General features: G+C 35.5%; 2 protein-coding genes across 2 annotated transcripts; both read right to left on the bottom strand.

The window, feature by feature from the left end:
* Positions 1 to 802: 802 nt before the first annotated feature.
* Positions 803 to 5157, bottom strand: LOC141838515 (protein SULFUR DEFICIENCY-INDUCED 1-like). The gene is made up of 4 exons (XM_074726021.1): positions 4945 to 5157; positions 2615 to 2827; positions 2355 to 2510; positions 803 to 1461 (listed from the first exon to the last, which is right to left on the bottom strand). The coding sequence occupies exons 1-4, from the start codon at positions 5059 to 5061 to the stop codon at positions 1048 to 1050; spliced, it is 900 nt and encodes a 299-aa protein (XP_074582122.1). The 5' UTR covers positions 5062 to 5157; the 3' UTR covers positions 803 to 1047.
* A 1862-nt stretch (positions 5158 to 7019) lies between these two features.
* Positions 7020 to 14874, bottom strand: LOC141838514 (DEAD-box ATP-dependent RNA helicase 52B-like). Its single transcript, XM_074726020.1, has 8 exons — positions 14763 to 14874; positions 13763 to 14586; positions 13565 to 13648; positions 10794 to 11036; positions 9893 to 10060; positions 9591 to 9704; positions 7488 to 8004; positions 7020 to 7383 (listed from the first exon to the last, which is right to left on the bottom strand). The coding sequence occupies exons 2-7, from the start codon at positions 14489 to 14491 to the stop codon at positions 7519 to 7521; spliced, it is 1824 nt and encodes a 607-aa protein (XP_074582121.1). The 5' UTR covers positions 14492 to 14586; positions 14763 to 14874; the 3' UTR covers positions 7020 to 7383; positions 7488 to 7518.
* Between the last annotated feature and the right edge of the window lie 1254 nt (positions 14875 to 16128).

Here is a 16128-nt window from a genome sequence, read left to right on the forward strand (position 1 = left end):
GACCAAAATACTTGTAGATATACATACATGAACAATGAACATCATGATTTATTTTCCATTAGTTGCTATCAAACTTGAATTTTAATTAGAAAAATCCTCAAGTGGATTATTTATTTCTTAGAAAATTAATTTATTGACATAGAGTATTAGTTCGTACCACCTGTGGGGTGTAAATGGGGTTAAAATAATGAGTACGTGATGTGGCGGCCGCCGTCGTAGCGTCGGCGTGAGGTGTGCTTTAAGTTTGACCGGGAACCGAGTGGACGGAGTCTAAGATCTGGTCTCAAGCGACCGAGTTCGGAAGTCGCAGCAGTATAGATTTACGCGTAGACGCCGTGGTTAATACTGAATTTAGTAAAAAAAATCAACAAAAATTAAATAATGACTTTTGAATTCCTGGAGTCTTCCAGAAATGAATTAATAATAGTAATAAAAATAAACGCATATAAAATTTGATTATGGCAGTTGTCTAATTTTCTTTTCTTTTCTTCGTGTGAGTGTTTAAACCTATTTGCTGTTTTTTTGGCTCTTATTTGATTCTTGGCCGTTCTTGGTTCTTGAGAATTTTTTCAATGCGTATATGACAACACTTGTGGTAGTTTCAGATCATATTTTGGTAGAATCTGTTTGAATTTTACCAATCATAGTGAAACACAATTCAATCATTTAGATGTATGCTTCATGTTGATTGCATAAAGCTCAAAGTTGGTGCTTCTTTGTTACCGGTGGAGAATGTAAAATAGATCTGGAAAGACTTCTCATCCAGATAATGATGGATCAATTGATTGAGAAAAATAGCACAAGGTAGAATGCTCCACAAACTTTCTAAAAAGCTAAAGTCATAATACAATAGAGCAATCAATGTTACAGGGGGAAAAGAAAACTACTTCGAAACAAACCCTTAATTGTTTTATTTCCACAATGCAACCTTTACATCTATATCGAAGGGGTTCACTCCTTTGATATATTTTTTGTCTAATTATTCTATACACCAGACAACAAATGATTGAAAATTTTTCTTACAAATAACAAAATCAAAACACTTCATCAACAAGATATCTGGTCTCTGAAGGAGGAAATCTCTTCAAAGATGGGTAACCTCCTTGACCTTGCGGGAGCCGAGAGATCCAGCATCGAGTCAATTCTTTGCAATATTTCATCTTCTACATCAAAATTTGTCTCTGAGGCTGATGTTGACGTTGGTGTGGCTGGCTGCAGAGGGATCTCACGTATCAACTCTTGGGCCTTGTTTATAATCTTGCGATCATCAGAGGCCGGCAACCTACTCTGAATGACATCCTCGAGTACGTGGCGTGCTTCCTTAAATCTGCCTTGCCTGATGAGGCACAGCCCGAGATTGCAAGCTTTGTTGGCATCTGGCTCAATCATCTGAGCCTTGCAGTAGACCAACTCAGCCAAAGCATAGTTGTTCTGCAGCAGGTAAGCCCAGCCTAGATTGCCCTGTGACACATGATAAATAGTTACTAAAGGATTCATAAAGCACGAAAAACAGTCCCAGCAACTCCAAATCAAAGCTTCACAATAAGTTGCTTCCTTAAAAGTGGTTTAGGATGATATGCAGTTGGTGGGTTGATGACCCGAAATGCTTTTTAAAATCTTACTATTGTTGTACTCTTTTACCGGTCATACAATAATGTTAATAAAGACCACCGACTGGCATTCATTTGATAGAACCATACACTCTGCGTTGATTGTAGTTGAGTTGCTATGCATGTTGAATTATATTTTGCTGGTTTATGTGGTAGACTACAGTAGTGCATGCGAGTAGTTACTTCACCTACAAATTGTCATTTATTATGTTAATAACATCATATTTGTAAATTTCTAACTAAACTTGGATTAACTCAATTTAAGACCCCAAAACTCCAAGCTAAATTGCTAGCTAACTTGGGTGGAATAACTTAAACTTCAAACTTTTTTTGGCCAACCTACATGCAACTTGGGCAAGCTCAATCGAGACCCCAGCCCACAGCTGATCTCAATTGGACACATCAATGGGTTGCGTACACACGAATACAGCATAGGCTGGACTCAACTTCCATGCCAAGTCCGGGTGCATTGAGCGAGGTCCCAAGGTGTGGCCTAGACCAAGCCCTCAACCAAGTGGTGTTGGGTTAGGCTTGAGCCTATTTTTAAAAATATTTATTTTGGAACATATTCCTTTCGTCTTCCACAATGTCCTTAACTTATTTCCTTTCTCTTCCCATTATAATGTCCATATACAACTATGTATTTATTTTATCGTACAGGCTTAATTGAAAGAATTGTTGAAGGAATATGATTCACTATGGCTAATAGATGACACCAACGAGCAATGAGATGAAGAGAGTTACCAGGATGCGGGCTGTCTCTTGCTTAATGGAGATTTGGAACTTCTTTCCATGTGAACGTGCTGTTTTTGATGTCCTCCCATTGAAAGCCTCCCCATGATATATCATATGCAGCTTCTGCTTTAGAAGCTGTATTTGTTCCTCTATCCTTCCACATTTCTGACAACTCGATGTGGCATGTAAGATAATTAGCGCCATAATTAAAATTTACTTGTTTGTTTATTATTCCTTTTACTTGTGTTCTTAGCTGCATTACATGGTACCTTGTAGAGATCAATAAGGAGATTGTCAAGGGACTCTTGTGCTTGCTTGGAGCAGAGGTGCCTAAAAGATCTGATGGCTTCAATTGCTTCCTCTGCTCGATCTTGTTGCTTCATAACCACTACCATGTCCTTCAAAGCACTGTCCACTCGATCCCTTGCATTTATTGCCTTCCAGAACCATAAAATAGCAGCCCCTGGATCCTTCTCAACAACCTGGTTCAGTTTATAAAGATTTAGTACTAGATAGATTGGAAGAGAATACTAATACTTCATATTGTAGCACATTAGGAACAAGTGATTACATAAAGTAACTATGCAATATTTCTTGATAATGTAATTAGAGTGAGCAGTTGAGGCTTACTTGGAACTAGCTTATACTGTTAATGTGCTGCTACTACTTTATTAGTTGCAACTAGATTGTGCTTTTTTTTTTTAAATGATTGAATTAGGTATCAGAATTGATTTTGCTTTCTTCGAACAATGTTAGGAGATTCTAGTAGAGTAGAAAATGTAAAGGATAGAGAAAGACCAAAATATATATATAATCATTATAATAAAAGTTAGCGTCAGCAATTTGATATTATTGGTAGTCTTTTGTCGAGTTCAATGAAAAGATAAGAACAATATAGCCAGCTCCAAATGGATGGGATAAACATGGCTTCATGGACAAGATGAAGTATAAACACAACTTGATTTAACTTGCATATCAGAATTTGCCTCAGGGCACCTGGCACCAGGGGTGAGCAATCAGTTCAAAACCGAACTGATCGAACCTAACAAAACAAAACAAAATAATACCTATTAAACAAATTTTTTTTTGACAAATCAAACCAACCGAACTTTGCCACCAAGATCGAACAAACCGAACCGATATAAAATCGATTGATTCAGCTGGCTACTAAATTAACCGATCAATTGACTGATGACATCATCAATCTATTAATATTGAGTAGTTGAATCATCAGTTGAGCTCGTAATTGTTGTTCGATTCAGGTATATCAGTCGATTGATGATATTTCGGTTTAATCAATTTAACCAAATTATGAATTTTAAAATCGAAACAAAATCAAACAAATTGATTTTTTGTTTTAAAATTTTAAATTAATCGAACTAAATTTCCGAATTCGATCGATTTGATTAGTTAATTCAGTTTAACTGATCTTTGCGCACCTCTATCTAGCACTCACTACTGGGATGATTTTTTTACAAACATTTTATTTATTATTTGAGTTATTTTGATAAATATCTTAATTGAATCCATTGCCAACTCTAGATAGTTTTGACCAACAAAATCTTTGTCACTACGCTAGCACGCACTGCAATCCTAGCAAATTGTCACTACGCTAGCATCTGGGTTAGTGGGACCACCCTTGTGAGGTGAACAAGCAGTTGGAAGTAGAAACTGAGCCGCTGAAGCTTCCTTTGCAACAAGAGAAAACTACACTTAAAGGCAATGAGCCAACAACTAATGAGTAATATTTCCACTTTTCTTCCTAGTTTTCTTCTCTGATCTTCCATCTGTCTAAGATGACATTCAAGTAATGAATCAGTCGGCATTTCCACGTGATTATGATCCATATTTGTGATTCCAAGTCCTAATGACAGTGAACACATAGTTCATCTTTATTCATTCTTCTCTTCTATCTCTGGTATAAGAAGGCATTAAATTTGTGAAATGGTAGGCATTTCCTTGTGATAATGATCCATAGTAGTGGTTCCAACTCCTGATAGTGCAGCTAATGAACACGTACAACATATACGATTTTCCTAAAAATAATGTTGTGGAAACTCGACTATCTTCAGCTGATCGAGCAATAACCTACTGCTCTCTCAATCCTTTAACCATTTCACTTATTCCAGAGCACTGATTGCCTCATGGTGATAGAAAGAGAAAAGAACAAACGATGAAATAATGTTATCAAGACAATGAATAGAATAAGAACAATCAAGCACACACCAGAAAGGTTTCTTACATGTTTTGTATTTCTGTCTTATTCACAGAAGAACTATGCACAAGTAATAAGAAGGAGAACCTCCCAAACTCCAGTTACAATCACATCCATTTCGGGAAATTTTCAAATGGCGAAGAGGTAGATGATCACACACACTCTTTTCCTGATCCCCATTCCAATTCAAAATTTCTCAATTTATAGACAATGAAAAGAAAAGAAATACAAGATTAAACTTTTTCCCATAAGCAAAACTTATTCAGTCAAAAGAAGGCAATAACACGGCAACACACACAAGATCTTGGCACAGAATGCAGAAACAGAACCCAAAGTAGCTCCCCAAAAGGCAAGCCATGGTGGTAAATGATCGAAGGACCGTACCTGAAGGTGCTTGGCGCGGACGTAAGGAGTGTCGCCAGATGGAACCTTGTGGATCACGTGAAACAAATCTTTATCGCCTCCGATTTCTGTCCTCGTCCAATTGCCGCCTCCTTCCATCTCCTCTCCCTTCTTCTGCTTCTCTTCGATTGCTTGTCTTCGCCTTCTCTCCTTCACGAGACAGAGGGGCGGATGAGGTGAGAAAGGGCGTTGAAGAGGTGGGATACAGGAGGATGAACGGGGACGGGAAAGCGTCCGGGTGGTGTAGTCGAGCGAATTACGCAGAGGGGTGGGCCAATTGGTGTGGTGGGACGGCAACGACTAATATTTATGACGGCAGTGTGGGTGTCCCAATTTGTCAGAGAGGGGCCCACCGATCGTCGGCCCTCCGGTGGTAGAGAAAAGGGAGAGAGATTTGGGTATGCGAATTGGTTTTTCTAATAAATTTAATCGATCAAATTAATTTAATTGAAATCGAATAAATTAAAAAAATTCAAACTAACCAAACCCACTAAAGTTTTATAATTTTTAAAATAAAAATATTTTTAATATAAAATTTATTCTAATAAATTTAATAATAACTTTTATTTATTTAACATTAAGAGTGTTTTGGTGATATCAAAAATTAAAAAATGCTGAAAAAAAAAAAGATCAGGACAAGCAAAGTAAGAATGAGTTACACAGACTCCTCTCTCTCCTTCTAGATTTTAATATTGATTTTTAAAAATCAACATTACTAATAACTATTTTATTTTATAATATTCTTTTAAATTATAATAATCTAATAATATTGATTTTTAAAAATCAACATTACTAATAACTATTTTATTTTCTAATATTCTTTTAAATTATAATAATCTAATGACTTTATTTCTTTTTGATATTTGTGAATGACAAAAATCTAATGTCTTAACTTTTAAGATAAAAAAATAATATAAAATTTATTCTATTAAATTTAATAATAACTTTTATTTACAAAAATCTAATGGAAAAATCTCTCCATTTTCGCATTTGCATTCGTCATCATTTTCAACGCCCCTGAGACATAGCTAAGTTGATTACAACGTAACAGACTTGCAGAAGAGGACAAGGGTTCGAATCCTGACGAAGTCAGGCAATACCCTCCTGCGTCGTGACCAACTGCAGTTTCTCGATTTACCTCCTCACAAATGATCGTGGGACCGATCATGTGGGGCCGTCAGATTCCACATTTTACATAAGATGACAAACAATCGATTCAAAAATATACTGATTCAATCAAAATTGAATAAATTAAAATTTTTTTAACTAATCGAATTATCAAACTTTTCAATAAAAGTTAACCAAATAAAACTGATAAAATATTAATTAATTAAATTTTCAATCAAATTAACTGAAATTTTAATATCTAATATTAAAAAATATATTAATCTAGTACTCTGAAATAACATTATTAACCGAACTTTTCAATGTCTCAGTTTGCACATAATATTTTGCAATGTCTAGTATTCCGAAATAACAAAGTTCGCTTTGTATTGGAAAACATATTAAAATTTTAATATAAAATATTTTTAAAAAATTGAATCATTGACTAAGTATAATAAATAAAGCACTGAAATATTTTGTACTTCAATTTTTCTAAACGCAGACTAGTAAATTGTTTATACTAAATAAAAACGTAGTGAAATGCAAAATTACAAATATAATTTAACACTAACAATATTTTAGTAGCACGTCCAAAATTAGTTGGTTGAAGAATGCATCATATTTAAGTTAAAAACCTGTACTTCGTAAATCGAAGGGTAATTATATAATCTAATTTAAAATTTGAGCTCATAAAATAACTTGCATTTAGAAATATTTCAGGAGGCATATTTTTATTTTAAATTTCATTTTAAACATTTCAACTTAATGCAAATTGGATTATTAGTTTTAATTCAATTTTATGGATTTCTTGTTTTAGAGAAGCAGACCGGACAGAAACAAGCGCAGGTAAATTAAGTTCGAGCCTATTTCCACATGATCGATCGACAGTTAGTTTCTTGACAAATAATCGATAACAGTTGAGCATCCAGATTAGATATGTCGATAATGATCAATGGAATCGAAACTAACAAATAATCATCTGTTAATAAGTAAACTGTTGCATGCTCAAAACTAACATAAAAGTAATTGTAAGCTTGGAAAATAACATGAAAGGTTTCACTTGGCTGACTCAGAAATCCTTTGCTCTTCTTCCCTGCTTTTCGAAAGCCTAATTGAATATTTTCAAAACTTGAACGAGAACCATATTACACATTTACATCCGACTAGAATAAGACTAAAACAGCATGCCAAGATAGAAGCAGGCGAAGATCAAACCTAACCCGAGTGTACTTGAAGAAGAAAGACCCAATAGTTTGTCGGTCGCCACCGTCAATGCGTGTCGCGAAATATTTAAGCAAATATTCAAACCTCAGAGAGCTAAAGAGGTTGCAAAATGAGAAAATGGGGGTTAAAACAGGGTATTGCTATTAATTTCGTCTATGCGAGCTAGCAAAAATTATATTGATGAGAAGGTTTAATACCGATTTGTTCGGTGTTGAATGGGGGTGTCTGCTAATCCCAAGCGCTAGCAAAACCTGCACTGCTATACCCACCACCTTGTCCAGATCCACCATGATCACCGCCTCCCCCGCCCCTGCTAAAATTAGAATCCCTGCGAAAGTCACGACCACCAAATCGGGGTCCACCACCTCGTCGGTTTCTGCCACCGCCGCCGCCGCCGCCGCCGCCGCCATAGGGACGAGCTGCTGCGTATCGGGAAAGCCATTGTGGCACCTCCTGGTTAGCTTCCTGCATAAGCTCTGACAATGACTTGGCCAGGGATATATTGCTCTCGTTGAAAAATGCAGTAGCCAATCCAGTCTTTCCTGCTCTCCCAGTTCTTCCGATACGGTGCACGTAGTCGTCGATATCATTGGGGAGGTCGAAGTTGATAACATGTGCCACATGGGGAATATCAAGCCCACGAGCAGCAACATCCGTTGCGACTAAGATAGGAGTCACACCGCTTTTAAAGGATCGAAGAGCCTGCTCCCTTTCCTATGAGATCACATGGATAAACTGTCAGAAATTCAACACAATACATCATAGAACTGTTAGAAATTCTACATATTTGCCATAATTTCACATCAAACAAACATTTAAACGAGTAAAATCATTAATTAACAGTTGGACCTGCATATATATTTGTAATTCCATCTACTTGCTGTGGGAATCAGAACTAAATCAATGAAATTAAATCAAACATGGAAAGAAATAATTGATTTCAACAGGAAAAAGGTTGATTCATTGTACAGATGTAGTTGGGAGATGAAGGGGTAGAATAATCAATCTAGAGGTAAGGTAAAGCAATATAAAACCAAATCACCTTACTGCAGTAATAGTTCGATACTTAAAAGCCATCATATATCAAACTCATTATCCATATATAAGTGCATCAATCATAATTCTAAAGGCAGCAGACAATCTCCATCCACCACCCTAGTTACCTCAAAATAATTAGCTGATTTCAATTCAATTTGCTGCTAATATCACACCAAACAAAAAGGAACATGAAGCAAATTTTTAAGCGGAATATAATAGCCACCAACAATTCACATCTAATCAAACTTGCGCAACATGTAGGAAAGATAGGCTTATCATATAATCTTTTCCTAAATTAATGAGATTTGCAAGGACTGATCAATACTGCCTGGGATGACCAGGCCAAACCTATTGCATAATGCATTCTCTACAACACAATCAAAGCCAAAAGTAGACTTGTAAACTTCTGTGGAGGGGTTCTTGCGACCTGACTCACTTAAAAGCTAAGATCTATCATAGAGTGTTTCCAAAAACACTCATCTTCAGGAAAAATAGCATTTGAGTCTGTTACACACTGACGATCAGGAAGTAGAGGTTAATCTACAACATAAATTTGGTCTTAATGTGACTATGGGTGCTGTTATCTGCATGAAAATCATCATATTGTTTTAACTAATTTCACAAAGTGAATTTCAAACCATTTCATACTTCAGAATGATCTCAATTAACATAATATGAAAGTACCAGCATGTACCAACTGTGACAAAAGTAGCACACTATCCTGTTTGGTAGATATTTTTTCTTTCCACAGAGTGAATTTCAAACCATGTCAAACTTCAGAATGATCTAAATTAACATAATATGAAAGTACCAGCATGAACCAACTGTGACAAAAGTAGCACACTATCCTGTTTGGTAGATATTTTTTCTTTTAACTGATGTTAGGTACTTTTTCTTTTAGTTCTTTTCGGGTTTAGGATATGTGAACTGCTGGCATAGCAGCAAGGGTTCAATGACACACAATGGATAGACACTCTAAACCATATTAAAGAAGCTTAACAGGTCCACAAACTATGTCAGTACCTCAAGTGGGACTTTTATACTGAAATATGCGCAAAAAACAACCAAATTATTCAATAAAATGAGAGTTTTAAGCATAAATATGTTATTTAAAGAAATGCCTAAAACCATAATTACTCCAAACTTTCAGCTACATATTAGACTGGTTCTTATCATGAGTACACAAGCCTAGTATCCTTTGTATTGGTTAAAACAACCATAGGATGGAGCATCCATCTAAAACCACAATGAAGGCAAATCACCTGCTGTGTTCTATCACCATGAATGGTGGTTGCCGGAAACCCATTCATACACAACCAATGTTCCAGTGAATCAGCTCCTTTCTTTGTCTCCACAAAGACTAAAGTCAAGGCTTGCTGCAGGGAAGAGACAATTCTATCAGTTATTCTGATTAATGAAAAGAATTCCTGCGACACCCCACCAAAAAAAAAATTTATTTGCATGAACAGAATGCAATTTTTATTAGTTTTCTCTTTTTGCTAAATTTAGAAAGCAATCATCAGCATAAAGGCAGAAAACTAATAAGGTACGAACGAGGTTGAACCTTGCCAGGGGTTTCATTAGCTCTTTGGGCATGAAGAAGGTCCATGAGGTAGCTTCTTTTGTCTGAATCTGAAACAAATTCAACTCTCTGGACAATTAAATCAGTACTGGAGCCAACCCTTCCAACAGCCAGAAAGATGTAATTGTAAAGGAAGTCAGAGGCCAATCTCTGCATATGAGAATAATTTACATGTCATTTTATACACAATACAAAAAGTGGTTATGTAAAAAAAGGTATCAAATTGAAGAGAAAAAAACACATGGAACAACCACTAAAAATTCATAAGTAAACAAAGATGATATGCATAAAGCTTGTCAATCTCACAAAATTGAGCCTGTACTTCTTGCTAGGGAAAACAGATTGAGATTGCAACAACTAAAACACACACACGACTTAAAAACTATAAACAAATGTCTTGAACCTATTGAAAATACTAGACCTTGTAATTACTGTAATCAACACTATCACATCTCAAGATCATTCTAACACTGATTATGAAGAATAAGTTCTGATCAAGTCTACCTAGTTCACCTCTTCATTGGTCATGGTATTAAACAACTAAACACTGTCATTGTCTATCATAATTGGGACAATTTCTATTCCAATTTATAATATAGTGTCGCAAAGCATGTGGGGCATCTAGTCATAAAAAATTAGGCAAAATATAATAGTTAAAATATCAATTATATATGACATGAATATTGTAAAAGCAGCATGCGTCTGTTGAAAATCACATGTAGCTTTACATTATGCTTTTATATTGCAAGAATTCAGAAACAGAAAAGGGAGTTTTAGCATGTCATTTAATCAAAAAAAATAAGAAAACGACTACATAAAGTGATTTTACAAATAAAATGAAACAAAACATCAAATAATACACTGTTTGACATTTATGACCAACCTGTATCTCCTTTGGAAATGTAGCACTAAACAGCATTGTCTGCCGCTGACCTGGTGGAGGCATATCCATTTGCTCCACAATTCTCCTAATTTGCGGCTCAAAACCCATATCAAGCATTCTATCTGCTTCATCCAATGCTAAATATCTAATATTTTGTAATGACACTCTAGCCCTCTCGAGCAAATCTACTAAACGACCTGGAGTTGCCACAAGAATGTCAACCCCTCTCTCCAAGTCCCGCAACTGGCAAAAGAATATTCTGTAAACTAGTATTCCATTAAAGAAAAACAAATTCCAGCATAAAATATGATATACAATTGCTAATCTAGTTCACAAATGTTGTTCATAAGAGGCATAAATGCATCGAGGATTGAAAGGATAAATGAACAAATAGAAAATACGCATCTGATAGTACTGTGATACTCAAGCAAGTAGCAACCTTGAACAGAAGGGAAAGGTAATGAATGGCAGTGACCAAGATAATGAATGAACATTTTAAATTCTGAGTAAATAGAAACAACATTGAACATTTGGCTCATTATTAAGCAGGCAATGATGTATACTCAACAATAGGCCAAAAACTATACAACATGGTTTGGGTAATGAAAACAACCATCTGCATGGCATGTTGCAACTTGCAGAGATAAGCTAGTGAGTGCATAAAATTGATCAAAATATTTTTGAGGTCCAGAAATGAAACTGTAATATAAAAGGCAACTTGATACTAGTAAGGTAGCATATAATACAAACATTTTGTACTCTACAAAGATGACAAAGCAACATTACTGAATAAAGGATGCAGTATTTCTTTTTCAACAAAAAGGTAGTCCTCAGGAAAACTACATGGATACACCTAGGGAAAAAAACGGCAGTGATACATGGAATTCACATTACATACAATATAATAACAGTTTTACACCTAAGATAGAACATGGGCAACAGGACACCAAAGAAACATTTAGTGAATAAAATATGCAGTATTTCCTTTTCAACAAAATGGTAGTTCTCCGGAAAATTACAGGGACACACCTAGGGAAAAAAGAAGTGATACATGGAATTCACATTACATACAATATAACAACAATTATACAGCTAAGCTAGAGGAAGGACAACAGGATATGGTAAGGTATGTATACACAGTGGAAAACAATGATGTTACGTATGTAGTTATGTTGCTCCACACAAATTCACAAGTGGATATCAGAAAGGAGCATCTGCAAACAAATTAATTTTGAAGTGTTGTCTTGAATTTTATCCAAATAATTTTTTAATCCAAACTATGATGCAATATTTATGTAGCTTGTTGCTCTTGAATTTTAATCCAAATAACTTTTAACTGTTAATAGCCATATATTTAGATATAATAAAGGTAAGCAAAGTGTAATTGCAGGATTATAACTGATTTGTAGCTGATTTGAGTTTATGTCAAAATGCTCGTTTGATGAATTCCAAGTGTCAGCATATCATCGTCATGGTACCAAAATTGTACTATTCCAGATGGAGATCCAAAATCAAGCACAAAACAATATTGTAAACATTGAAAATCGAGAATACTTAATGAGAAGAGAGATATTGGAAGAGACAGGTAAAGGCTAGTCTCATATTAAACCACGGCAATGCAGGAGATATGATGGAGTAGAATTTATTGACACATCAACTTGATATAAAAAAATAATAATAAATATTGCAATTCTGACATATCACCTAAAGAGATATAGATAATTTCCCCTCTATTTGTTAACTGCTATCACCCAGCTTTTTCCAGTCATGAGTCTTCTTTCTTAATCCAGACCTCTATCTTTTTAAGCACAGAATCCCTTTTATTGAAGTGCCCTCAGTTTTTCCTCAAACCTGTTTCTCTTATAAGTGGGTCATATTTGGGTTGAGGCCCAACTTCCTCTGAGCTCTAGGATGGACCTTCAGGGACAAGATTAATGCTCAAAAGGGCATGCCTTATATGGGCACACTAGCCTTTGGTTCGTGTAAAAGTCAGTACTTTTTAGGTGTTGTCAAAGTAATTTGTGATCTCATTGACATGGCAAAGACATTCATCATTATGAAGAGAAAAAAAATCAAGGGGATGAAAGAAAATTAGGGATTTACAATGGTGAAGAACAAAAGTCACACTTTCACATCAAACTTAAGCCTCACTTGATGTGATAGATGATGAAAATCTAAGCCCATGAGAGATCCCACACAAACACTAGTTGAAAGTGAAATATTGAATTATTATTCCCATGCGAAGATAACTATAGCAATTGACATAGGACTCTGTCTGAAGTAATCCTCACAGCTTTATAGACCCTGTGGAACTAAATCTGTAACCTCAATTATAACCATATAAAAGTATAACACTTATCAACTGCAAAATCTGATGCAAAAAAGGCAGCTTACTTCTAAAAAAAAAGTAGGGAAAAAATTCAGAAAAAATCATACAATTCCATACTTTACAATAAATCTATATACCAACAACAGCACTTGATCAAAGGCACAAAGTTCATGCAATAGGACCTATTATACCTAAACAATTATAAAATTGAAAGGATCCTACTGTACTAACTAGCTTGATTTTCACAGTAGGTATAAATCACAATCACATATTTGTGGCCTTCAAATATCAAGGTACTTTTCCTTCAAATAAATCAATTGCTCAGAACGTCAATGAGCTGTGTATATCATCAATGGTCTCCTTACCTCAACGATGTCAAGTTTGTGCTAATAGAATTTTGTATTTCAAAGACATAATGAGGTCAGGGAAACAGAATGAGAACCTGCTGATGAATTGGAGCACCACCATAGGCAACAACAACCCTTACACCAGTTTGATAAGAGAACTTTCTGGCTTCCTCATGTATCTATGGCAGATAATCATCGATTGCCAAAAAATGTGGAAGTCAAGGATTAGGGATGAAATCAGGAAAGAAAACAACTGCCAACAAAACATGATTTAAGTTCTCAAGTTAACATACTTGGATAGAGAGCTCTCGAGTAGGTGACAAAATCAAAGCAATGGGATAAACTGTCCTAGAGCCTCTTTGCCGTTGTGAAGGTGATCCTCTCATGATCCCACTGATTATTGGAAAGCAGAAAGCAGCTGTCTTTCCAGACCCAGTCTGAGCACAGGCCATCAGGTCCCTACCAGCAACGGAAATCGGGATGGCGTGGCGCTGGACTGGGGTTGGCTTCACATACTTGCACCTCCTAATGTTCTGGTTTAACCCTTCCCCCAAATCGATCTCTGCGAATGTGTTCACAGGTGGGGGCACATTATCACCGCTAGTCTCAACCGGAATGTCCTCATAAGCATCAAAATTGATGCCAGTGTTCTCCGAATCATCAAAAACAGCTTCGTGGGTTTCCTCCTCATTGGCAAATGGATTTGCTTCCTGCTCCCTGCGGTCCCAACCTCCACCTCTGGTGTTCCAACCACCACCACCACCACCTCGGCCACCACCAGCGCCAGAACGACCTATATCACGGGAAGGAGCGGCACCCCAGCGGCTTCCAGTAGATGCTTGTGGAGGAAAAGCAGAAGGCAATCTAGCGGCAGGACCGTTCGCAACCGCAGGGGCCTCTGAAGCTTGCGACCGGTTACGAAGATGAGGGGGGACGTAGGAGTTAGTTCGACGAGGGGCAGTATCTGCTGCGGCCGCCGAGCTCTCGGCGTTCGCGACTGCATCAGCCCATGAAGAGCGCATGGTTGAGAAAACAAATAAAAGGGAAAAACTTGTACTGTCAATTGAGCAAGAGATCTAAGTAGAGCTGCCGATCATCAACCCCAAATTGTGTTTTCCTGCAAAACAAATATATATAACAATCGTACACCTTTCAGAACATCGACGAAGGTAACAAGGGGCAAAAAAAAAACAGATCTTTTGATGAGGAAAAGAAGAACACGGACAACAAAATAGGAACTTTTTGCTCTCTTCTCGGAGATGGCGGTATTACGAATCGGAAGGGGGGAGATACCTCGATAGAAAGCAGCGAGGAAGAGAGAGAGAGAGGCAAGACGCCACAAATGGCGAGATGGGAAGGACGGACGAGAAAAAAGAAACCCTAATTAGCGGATTGAGGGAGGGTGTATTCGCGCGCGTATGTTTTGGAGACTCGGCCAAGGTTATATATTACTTACAACCAGTAACAGATTGTACAAAGGCAGACGTTACTTACTCTTTCGCCCTCGAAATAAGACAATATTACAAAAGTTATGTCGAGTTCTTAAGATCGTGATCCCATATAAATAAGAGTTGGTGTCTAATTTAGTACTAAGTATTCGATTAAAATTAAATTAAATTAAATTAAATTTTTTAAAAATCAATCAAATTTTTTAATAAAAATTAAATAAATTGAACTGATATTTTATCGATTAATTCGGTTAAAAATTAAATTAATCGAATTAATCAAATTTTTTAAATATTATAAAAATTTTACTAATTAATTAAAGATTTATAAATTTATTTATTTAAAAGTTATAAATTATTTTTTTCTAATTTGAATAATTCAGTTTATTCGGTTTAACCGAATAAGAAATTTTAAAACCAAAATCAAATCGAATTAACCGAATTAATCGATTTTTTAAGAAAAAATAACTGAAATTCTAAAATAACCGAATCGAATCTTTTAATTCGGTCGGTTCGATCAGTTTATTCAATTTAACTGAATTTTTATTTACCTCTAGTCTTATTGATTCGAATTGAATTTTAATAATAATTTTTAAAATTTTATGATACATAATTAGTAATTATAAAACTATCTAAAAATATTATTTTTTATATGTATAGATTAATAATTTTATTTATATATAAACATTTGAGATGATATTATTATATATATAAATTTAAATTAATTAATAATTTAATCTAAAATTTAAATTAATTAGTGATTTAAATACTCAATAATAAAGATTATAGAATTTATACTAACACAATATAATCGTATTCAACTCAAGAACATTCACTTCATTCATTGTAATGTAGGATTGTATCGATCATATTGATGTTGTTTCGATTCTATTGATCCCATCAACCATACTTTGATTCCATAATAAAAAATAATTCTACATAATTCATGAGTGATTAGATCATAATATTGTGCGATACTATAATTCAGATTCTACAAATATGCTATATAGATATATTCCACAGCGGCCGTACGGTGATAAGAATTGGTCGGGTTTGACATGTTCCGCAGGTCAGGTTGTGCTCGCGGGTCCCGGCCCATGTATTGGATCCGGCATCAAAAAAGTTAAACTATAAAGCAGTTGCGTTGATTAAAATCCTAAAAACAAAATATAAAAATACCTTAAATATCTTCAATATTTCAAATAAAATAATTT

This window comes from Curcuma longa, chromosome 11 (assembly GCF_044706935.1).
Source record: "Curcuma longa cultivar G26 ecotype Majalengka, Jawa Barat chromosome 11, ITB_CL_G26_1.1, whole genome shotgun sequence".
Lineage (NCBI taxonomy): Eukaryota > Viridiplantae > Streptophyta > Magnoliopsida > Zingiberales > Zingiberaceae > Curcuma > Curcuma longa.